The sequence below is a fragment of the Diplotaxodon limnothrissa genome, linkage group LG4, assembly GCF_057381915.1.
Source record: "Diplotaxodon limnothrissa isolate DT_005_m linkage group LG4, D_limnothrissa_male_GT1.1, whole genome shotgun sequence".
Classification (NCBI taxonomy): Eukaryota; Metazoa; Chordata; class Actinopteri; order Cichliformes; family Cichlidae; genus Diplotaxodon; species Diplotaxodon limnothrissa.
Window position 1 is genome coordinate 15,485,662 of NC_140599.1, and position 11,858 is coordinate 15,497,519.

Sequence of the window (11,858 nt, forward strand, 5' to 3'; positions counted from 1 at the left end):
CCCCAGTCTTGCAGCTATCCAGAGTCTCAGCATGTTCATCAAATCCTCAGATTTTACCAGATTAACAAATACTACAACTAATTAACTCCATTTTTAAATTAATTTTATTCTATTTAATTTTCCAGCATCATAAAACAGTTTGTTAGTTTTAAAAAAAAACATTTATCCTTGTTTCCTATATGTGATGAATGTGCTGTAGTTCTATCTTAATGTAAGATAAAAAACAAAACAGCTGTAATAAGGCATACAATCCTTAGTTTGTTGACCATGGCAATATGAAATGTATATGTAACCAATTTTGTTGAATCATGTCTTTCAGTTTTTATTCAGTTAGTTTTCAGGTCTCTCTTTTCTTGTCTATGTGTGGAGCTGTTTGCATATTGTTGGGAAGGACAATACTAAATACTGGGGGCTGCTAATAGCTAATAAAATTTGTACTTTCCATTATAATTTCACTTTATTCTAATACCAAATATATCCCAAATACTTAGTAATAGAAGGCACTAGATAATAAGATAATTTTAATTTATAAAAGCAAATAATAATGAATTATCTAAAAGATTCCCCCCCCCTTTTTCATTTTTTTCTCTTTATATGAGAGTTAACTGGAGCTGTTTCTGCATTGTTTTCAATACAGTAATGACCAGTCAGACTGTACTGGTGTTTTTAAAACTAGAAATAGAAAACCTTAGAGATGTTCCACAGATGTAGTAAAGGAGGACCTAAAGAGGGGACATTGTAACACTGGAAGTGAGCAGCCCAAAGAAGATGATGATCACCCACCCAATGAGGCCATTGCCCAAATGAGAGAAAGAGATTCACTCTGAAACTAATATGTTTGGCTTTTGCACATATGTTTAATTAAAGTCAGCATGGTAGTTTTTATGTAATATTACAGAAAGAACATGTTATAAGAAAGTCTGTTTTGTAAAGTATCTTAGAAATAAAAGGGGCAAAAAACCCAAAAAACAGTCCAAACTAGATTTCAGTCATTTATTGAAATATTTCCATGACAACTATTGGACGGAAATTACATTAGTGCATATTTCAAGATTATTTTATAAAAGATCTGAGTTACATATTGCTCTCATTCAGATTTTCCAGTATTCAGAGTGATTAGGGTTACACACTAGTGAAGATTAGAAAGACAATCCTCTCCCTGAGAGAACAAAAAATACAACCCAGTACACACACCACTTTTGTCATCACTATATGGCCAAAGAAAAACAACATAAAAGAAACAAAAAAACCCCAAAATTCTGTAGTTTAGTTTAAGACAGAAGAAGTGAAAGTCTATGGCTCAGAACAAAATGCAAAATCCAAGAAATGGTTTCGGTTCCTCTTGAAAACTTAAACTGAAATGTAAGCTTACAATTTATTCATTTACAGGAGTAAATTCAAATTTTGAGTGCAGAGAGAGTGCAACGTACCTTTTCTGAAATTAAAACTCGTTTGAGCACGAGTGAACACAAAGACTCAATACAAAAGTTAAATACCAAATAATAAATTAGGTTCATAAATTAATAAAAAAACATCTTGAAGCAACAGCTGTAATAACATAAATAAACTGAGCTTCTCATCATCTACAAGCCTCCCCCCCACACACACAAAAAAAAAAAAAAAGGCTACTGTGTCTTATTCCAGTGTTGCAATATCTAGGCTCAACTTCACCGTCCTCTGTCCATCAATGTTCGGCAGCATCTCACTCCAGAGGAGAAAGGGGAATAAAGTTTCACAGCCTGCATAAACTGACACAGTGTTTCCTACAAGTCACACACAGAAAAGGCTGCCTGTGCATGTCATTAAAACCCACATGGACATTAGGTTGTCTGTTCTAAGATAAAGATGGGAGGACATTGGGTTTTGAGGACTATTCAGTAGCTTGCAGGAGGTTCATTAACCTCTGAAAAGTAATGTCTACGCCAGTATCAGTACCAGTATTTCCCATCGAAAGACTGTACACACGTTGTTTTCATGTAAACAAATGCATTTTCCTTTCCATGCACACTCAGACCTAAATTTACAAATCAGTCATCAGCCAACATTTCTGAAAAGTCTGAGGACATTTAATGAAATTACGTACCAAACTATTGCTGTCATCGAAGACGTGTTTTTCATTCCCTTAACATTCAAAAAACAAACAAACAAAAAAATCCCAACAAAGTTTAAGTCCCTTTCTCCTGCTTTGTTTTGACATTTTTAGTCCTTATACACAGTTTGCTGACCGTGGCCTCTTTCATCATGCATTATGTGTCTCCGTACGTGGATCCGTCGTACTCGTCTATCCCCTCCCACGGCACCCTCTTCCTCTGACTGACCAGCTCCCAGCGATGAACCAGAGCCTCTTGAATCTAAAAGGTGCAAGCCTCCTGGTCCAGATCCTCTGTTGTTCTCATAGATGAGGATATTGAGGGTTTCTTCAAATATTCGGGCTTCGGGAAACTCAACCTAGAAGCACAGGTGTTTGGGAAAGGTCACTGAATATTTATTTGCTCTGTACAGCAACCTGAAAATGTGCTTATTTGTAATAAGCATATGTTCAGGGCATAAGCCCAATATAAGGTGTTGGTACAGGAATAAGTTTAAAAAACATAATTGCATATCACTGTCATCCAACCACATGCTTCCTGCCTCTTAACGTAGAAAGCTCAATAACTGACTCCAGTGGGAGGGTTTTCTCTTCTTTGGATTTACTGTAGGTTAATTAAAAGGCTGCCATCATTACCAGACAGCAAGTAAGTGTATTTCTCAAAAATGTTGATCAAATGCTTTAATATTTATTAAACAATGCTTACTTTGGTCTGCTTCTTCTCTGTAGCATAGACAATGGAAGTGCAGCACACTTCAGCAATCTTGCGGCCTTCGCCATAAAAAGACCAGCAGCAGATCTCATCCCCCAGCACGTCTTTGACAAACAGGACGCGGCCATTAAATCGCAGCACGAGTTTGTCGAACAGTTCAATGTTCTTCAGCAGGTTATCGTCAGAGTTGCTGGACACAGCAGAGCAAGAAAAAGTAAGCATCTATGAACTTTGTGGATTCATTATCATTTTAAAAATCCAAAGATCTTACCTGGTGTATGAGTATTTGTTGTTTCCTCTGTTGTTCTGCAACTTTACTACTGGCTAAAAGAGCAAGAAAGAGCAATATTATATTAATAAGAGGGTACGTTTAATACAACCTAAAACGAGACAAACACTTAAACTGTCTCTTTCTAGTTAACAGTAAGTGAGGAGCCTTAAACCAAAGGGGTCATTTCAGTAGAAAACACACTGCTGGTGAACAACACAATAACAACAAAAATATAAGTGCAAGCATCTAGTGCAGGGGTCAGCAACATCTAAAATGAAGATAACACTGTATATATTGTTTTTACCTTTATGCTTTGTGTGAACAACTAAGGTGTGTTGCTTATGAAATCCATGAAGTGCTACAGAGAAAATTACATTTTATTTATGTAATTAACACATTTTGAACTCTTAAAGAAATATAACAAAAGGAAAGACACCCAGCTGAACTAAAATGATCCATGTAGCAAACAAAAACTGTTGTGAGCCGCCCCCCTTATATCACCTTTGGGCTTTTGGAGCCTTGACCTGACTTTTAAAAAAAATAATTGGAAAAAAAGCACTATGCTGCTGAAAAATGAAAAATACTGCCTAAATATGTATTTTGCCAGGTTAATGTGTGTGGCCGGGTGCGGTCTGCAGCACTGCTGCAGGGGAGGCGGATGCACCTGAGTGGCACCCGCAATCACGCCTCGCCGCCTTAACGTCTGTGTTATCTATGCTGTTGTTGGTATATGTCGGGCTGTGAAAAGCTACAGCCGGCTGTGTGCGTACAGCAACCGTTTTGCAAAAAGTGGTCAATAAAGAGATGCTGAAAAGCGTGTTCATGCAAACATCGTCGGGTCTGCCGTGATATGTTTACAATGGGACTTCTGCTCCTGAACCTCTGCACACAGCGTATGCAAATCGGGGCTGTACTTTCAGCTTTACGCAGGACTGTAAGCTGCCATCTGTGAGGCGTGAGCGGTGTTTGTTTTTAACATAGTTCACGGTGGAGAATAGCTGCTGACAATGTGGATCTGAAGATCGATAACTGGCCTACCTGGGGTTGAAAGTCTCGATAAATGCACGGCGTTTCTGCGGGTATACCGGCTTCCGCGAGTGTGACGCTTATTTTGAGCAATGAAAAAAATAATAAAATTTTATTTTATTTTTATATTTCAATGTCACAATAATCTTCCAATTTAGAACTACAAGTTAAAAAAAAAAAAAAACTAACATAAATAGAATACACTTCAAATTTATTTCCCCAAACCACCCGGAGCCGCACTATAAGGACTAAAGAGCCGCATGCGGCTCCGGAGCCGCAGGTTGCCGACCCCTGATCTAGTGCTACACGATCAATTTCCTACAAACGTATTGTGAAAGTTTCTGGACACAGAAAAGCTTAAGGGCTTTTATTTTGAAACTCACAAAGGAAATGCTGAGTTTCTATTGACAAGGTAATGCTGTAATTTGTGAAATGGGAACCACACTCTTTACACAGATGTTTTAAGAAAAACAGGTCCGTCTGTAATATAAGAGTGCTTCAGATAAAGCCCTGCTACCTTCTTTAGTTGAGAAAAATAAAAGCTCTTTTTTCAAGTACCAGCAGTGTCTGCTGGAGCCTGTAACAATCTCAGCTTTTTTTCTTATTCACCAAAGTAATACAATACTATACTGGGCCCCACCTCTTGATTTTCTTCTGAAATATTTTCTCTCCTAGATAATCCACAATCAACAGTCTGTTGTATTGTTGAAAAGTGGAAGCATTTAGAAACCACAGCAGCTCAGCCATGAAGTGTTAGACCACGTAAAGTTTCAGAGCGGAGGTTGCCGAATGCTAAGGTGTATAGTGAGTAAAAACTGGAGAGCTCAAAACCTCCTCTGGGATTAACATCAGCACAAAAACTGTGCCAACCTGTGTCTGGAGCTTCATAGCATGGGTTTCCAGGGGCGTGCAGCTCCTGTAGGTTTAATGTAGCACAGTGCTTACAACTTATACTTACAAGCATTTTAAGCTTGAATATAATTACTGTTGTGTTTTGTTTTTTTGATCAATATTTTTCTCTTGTGCATCTTTTTCCCATCTCCTGGCAGGGCTCTAGAGTGCGACTAATTTGGTCACAAATGCAACCACATTTTTCAATGGTGCAACTAAAAAAAAAAAAATCTTTGGTCGCACCAGTACCACTCTCCGTGTGGTCATCAACAGACACACATTATGCCCCTATTGGACTAAACCAATCCAGAATCAGAGATAGTAAGGGGCGGAACCTCTCTGATTGGCCGTGGTCCAGTTGAAAGTGCAGTTGGAAGAGGGAGGTGAGTAGCTTGAATAAAGCAATATTGATTCATTAAATCCTGAATCGACTTTTAAATATAACTGTGTTTTGCCAGAAATGCCAGATTCTCAGATTAAAGCTCACAAAACTATTTCAACAACCACCAAACAGTAGATGAAAGCAGGTACACGGATTCCACACAAAGACGTAAACACAGAGCGGACCCGACGCATCAGAATCAGTTTTCTCTTTCTCACCCGCACGTAGACGGACACGCTGTCAGAGCTCAGCGATTCTGATGCGTCGGGTCCGCTCTGTGTTTACGTCTTTTTGCGCTGATTCTGAGCTGCAGGTTTTGTCTCCCTCCAACCAAAATTCACCGAGCCAGCAGCAAAAGAAGCAGCAAACTACGCTTCACATTTGATAAATGTCGTCATGAATTCCCTCTGACTTTTGCCGTTTTGCTTCCACCACGATAAAAATCACACTTCATGCACAGCTCTCTCTCTCTGTGTACTTCAAGAACAGTTTCCCGTCTCAAATCTCTGTTTTCTGCATTATTCATTGGCTTATTACCCACCAGTCTACCATTTTTTTTTATTTTTTTTTTAAAAAAACAGCGGCCACTGTCTTTTTCTCTTCTTTTTTTTTTTTTTTACTTAAATGACCTCGGACAAGAAAGCTGCTGTTCAATACTGAAGAAACTTTTTAAAATTATGCAAAATTGCAGAATATTTTGAAGGTTATCTGCTATAAAAAGCCAGGCCAGAAAAATCTCCTTCATGTTTTTCTGTGTTTTATTCTCAGTTACTTTGACACAAAGGCTTCAGCTGTGATGTTCACAATTCTGATGAAGTCTCACATCTATCAGTACTGATAAATGATCAGAATTATAATATTTCTGACGTCTGAGGCAAAATTGAATCAAATCAGGACTTTGAGAACCGGAATCGAATGGATTACAGAAATCAGTGATGATACCCAGCCCTAGTGAGTAGCCTAAACCCGACAGAAGTGGATGTAGCTGTGGGTAATAAGAAAAGATGAAAAGAACTATTGATAACTTTTTTGTTAAGGCCTGATCAGTCTGAAATTCACAGCCAGTGCTCTGACACAGAGCCATCAATCTTTGAACGTTGAAAAAGCACAGTGTATCCAGAAAACACATTATGTGCTGCAATAAATGCACTGCCCAAATGTTCCCTCTCCTCACTGCCTTTCAGCAGCAGGCAGCAGCAAACAGGTCGTCAGAGGAGGCCGATGTGATGATTAAGTTTAACATTTTCTACAATATTGCCAAAACACTTTAAGCACAAGATTGTTAGTTAATCATTTACAAATGAATATTGTCTGTATGGACTGCAATTCCCCCCCCAAAAAAGTGCACATGTAAAACTGCGGTGTTAAGCGATGCGGTTGAAAAATTTGAGTGCGCCTAACCCAACCGTGCGCCCATGGCAAACAGTTAGTCTAGAGCCCTGTCCTGGGTAACAGTAACAGCATCAGTCACTAATATTAGGCATTTAAGAAATGTTTAAGAAAATGACTGATTCCAAAACATTAAATACTACATAACTATCTGCCAGCACTCAGCATCTCCAAATTGCATTCACAAACAGCTAGACAGTCATTACATATGCATCCAGCTTAGGGGCCAATTGATGAAGCTTGAATTAAATTTACCTTTCTACATGTAGCAATCATCCTCTGTTCTTCTTTGGCTGAGGTGATCATGGGTATGCGGCATACACTTTCAAAGACATCCTTTTGTTTCTGGAAGTAAAGAAAACATGTCAAAATTTGTACATGTTTCATTTTATTAAAGTCCACAAAAAAGATATCCACGTGTTTACCTGCATGACACCGAGGCAGTGTTGGACGAGTCCCTGGACCCGGTAGTACTGGGCCTCTTTTAGAACTTCATCTAGTTCTCTGTGGTCCTCCGGAAGTGGTACTGAGCCATCTCGAAGGAAGTTCAGAACCAGCTCAAAATGTCGACCAGATCTATCCAAAACTACCCACCCTGGAGCAAAACGGAGAGTAATTTCAGGAATTTTAATTCAGGTTATTATGCTTATATTATATTTACTGAGGTAGTCAAGAGGTCCCTTTAATGTGTTAGCATAACAGCTAACAAAGAGGATACAACATAATTCAATATTTACCAGCTTTGCTTTCAGAGTCAACGTTATTTTGGTGGGACTTTTAAAACAGTAGTATGGTTAATAAGGCATACTCTTGGGACTCTGACACATACAAAAATGTTTTAAAAATAAAACAAAACAAAACAAATATTCAGAATTCAGTGTTGGGTTTATATTAAATGACTACTGGAGTTAATTAAGACAAATGCGTTGCAAATGCGTACAATATGATGTACAAGCAATGATTTGTACATATTTGTTGCACCCATGCGCGCGCTTTTTCTCCCAGTATTCTGTGGGAGGGGCAAAAATTCCTGTTCTGATGTTGAAAGTTGCCAACCTCTGCACTAGGTGATCAAAACTGTAGAAGCAGCCATTCTTGTGAATTGTGGACAACCTCGTAGATGGAAAGATAGATGGATAGATATAGAAAGAGAGTATAGACATATACAAAAAAGGACTATCTCAGTAATAAATGGCCTTTTTTGGAATTTTGCAAATTTGCACATGATGTGAGTGATCGTTCATTTATTCATTATTTTGTTTTGGTTGTTATAAATGCTTACAAGATGAAAAGAACGACAACATGTGAACGCTGCAGAAGTGTAAACAACTTAAAGAAAATAAAACCTGACAGCTGTATTTACCAATAAGTGATGGATATGAGGTTAACCCATCAGTATTGTAAGGATTTTGGCTGAATTGGTGCAAAACTGAATGACTTCCAAAGTGTAAGACTTTCTGTTCAAGCCCATTTTTTTAGGTCCCCTCACGTAAAATAAACCCTACACCTTCTATACAGTGCAAGTCTTGGTTACAGGATACTGCAACAGCCGTTTGACACAACTTCCGTTTTAGATTCTGCTTAGAGAATACACAGTAACTGAGAGTTATCATTAAATTCTGGAAATAAGTATAACTAGGGATGGGTATCGAAACCCGGTTCTTGTTGGCATTTTTTCAAACGATTCCCTTATTGATTCCAGTCGCCCCGAATGACGTCACCACGTTGCGGAGCTTCATTTACCTGGCAGGAAACGTGGCGCCTAAGCGGCTCAAAAGTTTGGTTATACTTTACGAGAACGGATGACAACAGGGCAACACGCAATACTTGCAAAGTAGAGATTTCATTTAAGGGAGGAAACACTATGAATATGCAAAAGCATTTTCTCACAAAACACACGATAACCTTAAATGAATGTCGTGTTTTTAATTCCGCTCCGGACTCGTGAATCTCAACCCAGCAGCAGCGGTAACGTTTGCACGTCCTCTCCCGTTAATGCAGCAGGTAAATGATCAACTAACAGTGCATATTATGTTAGCGCAATCTGGACATTACTGGATATTCTTGTGTAATTGCTACAGAATAATTTATGGTATACTTTGTTATTGCTACAGAAGAATATTTATTTTATTATTTTACATTTACATTTTTTTTCTGGGGAACCTGTGACACCCCATTGAAGAGCTGTAGGCTGTGGATCTCTTAAGATCTCACTGTTGGGTTTGTAAGGCCATGTTACTCCTAAATTTCTATCTTCTTCAAAAAGAAGTTATGAAACAAAGTTCTAAGCTAATCGACCTTAGTGTTCTCCTTTTTTAAAAAAAAATAAGAATCAATAAGAGAATCGATAAAGAATCAAACTGTTAAACAGAATCGAAAACTGAATCGTAATCGTGAAAATCTTATCTATTCACATCCCTAAGTATAACTGCATAAAACCTTGCCTCAAACTCTCAACATCATGTTAAAACTCCTGATATCAACAACACAGTCTTCAAAATCTTAGTGCTCACCAAAGAGATACATCCACCCACCTTCTGAGTCTATGGTAACATCAGTTTCTCCATTGCACATGCTCCGCAGCAGGCTGTCTTCCTTGCTTAATGTCTGGATGGTTGTATAATGCAATGAGCCACCAACATTTAACTTGATGTACTTGCTCCCCAGCAGACCCTGGTTCCTGTGCTCATCTGTGTGAAGGCAGGCAGGCTGGGAAACAGCGGACTGGGCAGAGTCGGCAGCATGACTGCCGACTGAAGCCTCAGCAGACATGGGGTTGAAGGGTCACTTTCTGACTGAAATACACAAGAGTCTTATATTATTTATGCCACTGCTGATAATTATCCTATTTCAGCTGCTTCTTAACTGAGAGTAACATAATAGCTCTTAGACTTTAGGAGAATAGCTTTGTATCTGAGCTACTTTCTGCTTTCTTTCTTCTTTCTGCTCTGTAGCTGATGTTATGATTATCTGTGTCTATAGAAGCCACATATAATGACGAATATAAAAAAAAATTCAAGTCAGAACAAAGTGCACTGGGAAATGGAGTAAGTGCTCATGAGGGTGTGAGCATAAGTAAAATAGATAGACCTATTAACTTAACAGGGTTATTATAGTTTTATATTTTCAAATTACTTTTCATTTAGTTTTAATCTTCAAAAAAATTGTATTAGTCTCTGTTTGACATCTTTTTAAGTAATATTGTATTTAGAGTAAATGCCAGATGCAACATTTAAGAAAATAAAAATATTAGAATAAAAACACATTGTTTTTTTCAAAGCAGTGTGGGTGAAAGTAGTGTTTTTTGTTCGTTTGTTTTTTAATCTTTTTTTTTTTTTTTAAATCTACTTAACTAAAATATTCCTTTCCTCATATCTAGTTTTAGTGAACTATAATAACCTTAATCATTAATCACGGTGGGGAATTTAAAAAGAGTTTCAGCTGATCTTTGTGTTACTATGACATTAATACACCGTGTGGGTGTTTAGATTTCTTTCTTTTTTTTTTTTTTTAAAAAGGGCCAAATTACAACTGTCACCAAACCTCTAAACCTGTACTAAAATCACATCATTTTCTCAGCCACATCCACTTTGTTTATTGTAATGATTGATTTTGAACATCTATCAGGACAAAACATTAGGATTAAATGACCATTTTTTCCCCAAACAGCAAACTGATTCAGACTAGCCCTTTTTACATAAAGCCCTGAGGCGTTACTGACAGCCATTGATTAGACAACATAAACACTTTCAGTCACATGAGGCACCTCAAATGACACCCCTGACTGACGTCTACTGTAATATGACAGCTGCTGACATATCGGACTATTAAACTGAAATTACACTGAGCTAGCTCATAATAAACTGTACTTACCACACTGAACATCCAAAGGTGTTAAGAGAGTGAACCTATCTAAGCTAACAAAACTAAAAATATAGCTTTAATTAGCCAGCAATCGTTAATCAACTAGCTAGCTTCTGTAAAGAGGCCAGGTGAATTTACGGCGCAGCTAACATCTGACGCCTCATTTTAATCGCACAGCTAAAGGAACGAGGCTAACAGCAGCTAGTCTACTCCGTCACGCTTTAAGCTACTAATGCTCATTTGCTCTGTACCGCTTAGTGACCAAGAACGCGAATTCCACATCCACTCCAATTTCACTGTTGGGCACAAAACTGCAGCTAGTATGATAAGCTAAATAGGTCAGTCGGAAGCGAAACTAGACATCTTCTTCCGCTATTTTCTTCTTCTACTTTTAACCGATCTTTGAATCGAATGACTGCCACCTATCGAGCAAGTGGTTAGTGCTTACACTAACTTGTTGTAATAGACTACCACACATTCATATTATTCTCTTTTTAACAGAACAACAGAATTTCTCTAAAAATATATTGAAATTACTATTTCTTTCGGGACCGGTGAGCGTCTCTGTTATAGCTGAGCCTTAGGCCGTGTATACACTGCCATCTACTGGTCACAGTGAGGAACTGCAACAATACAATATCCGTTCTGTTGTTTGCTCTTCGATGAGTTTTGAACAAAGACATGGTAGTGGGTTTAGGTTAATAAAAGTGATTCTAAACTGCCTGTAAGTGTTTGGTTAGTGGATGGAATGATTGTTTTAAAGATGTCTGAATTAATCTCTTTAACCTGGGCCAGTGACCAGCATTTGTTACACTGCAAATAACGGGTCTAAAATATAGGTATGCTCATAAACATGATTATGGTACTTGGAACACTGATATATACCAAAAGGGAAGTACAATGCGTGTTCACTGGACACTGACAACTGGGTCTGACTCAGAGTTTCAGGTCTTCCTACAATGTAAAACATTCACATTAACAAATTCAGATCTATAGTTTTATTTTTCACAGACTATAACACCACATTCTCCTCTCTCCAGGAGTTGCAATGCAACTCAGAGACAGTGACAGGCCACTTCAAGTTGCACACTATGTACAAACATACCACAACCTGAGGGACGAAAAATTACAATGACAGACTTACAAAGCTTACATGCTGTATATGTATAATTAATGTGGATAAATCCAGTGTTAAAATAATCACATAATTGTTTTTGTGTATTGACATACTTTT

The 11,858-nt window shown here is 38.0% G+C and overlaps 1 protein-coding gene across 2 annotated transcripts; it reads right to left on the reverse strand.

Moving 5' to 3' along the window:
• Positions 1 to 1,028: 1,028 nt before the first annotated feature.
• Positions 1,029 to 10,975, reverse strand: kctd13 (potassium channel tetramerization domain containing 13). 2 transcript variants are annotated; one of them, XM_085352305.1, is made up of 7 exons: positions 10,634 to 10,975; positions 9,295 to 9,551; positions 7,186 to 7,355; positions 7,016 to 7,105; positions 3,073 to 3,125; positions 2,796 to 2,991; positions 1,029 to 2,448 (listed from the first exon to the last, which is right to left on the reverse strand). In XM_085352305.1, the coding sequence occupies exons 2-7, from the start codon at positions 9,530 to 9,532 to the stop codon at positions 2,200 to 2,202; spliced, it is 996 nt and encodes a 331-aa protein (XP_085208431.1). In that variant the 5' UTR covers positions 9,533 to 9,551; positions 10,634 to 10,975; the 3' UTR covers positions 1,029 to 2,199. The 2 variants fall into 2 exon arrangements, with proteins under 2 accessions (XP_085208431.1, XP_085208430.1); XM_085352304.1 differs by having other exon boundaries at positions 9,295 to 9,555.
• Between the last annotated feature and the right edge of the window lie 883 nt (positions 10,976 to 11,858).

Bases quoted from the DNA above. Each gene is read 5' to 3' on its own strand.
- kctd13 (XM_085352305.1), bottom strand. From the start codon at position 9,532: ATGTCTGCTGAGGCTTCAGTCGGCAGTCATGCTGCCGACTCTGCCCAG. The intron at 7,106-7,185 runs GTAAACACGTGG...CTTTACTTCCAG, and splicing joins ACTGCCTCGGTGTCATGCAG to AAACAAAAGGATGTCTTTGA. The intron at 2,449-2,795 runs GTAAGCATTGTT...CTGTGCTTCTAG, and splicing joins CAGAGAAGAAGCAGACCAAA to GTTGAGTTTCCCGAAGCCCG.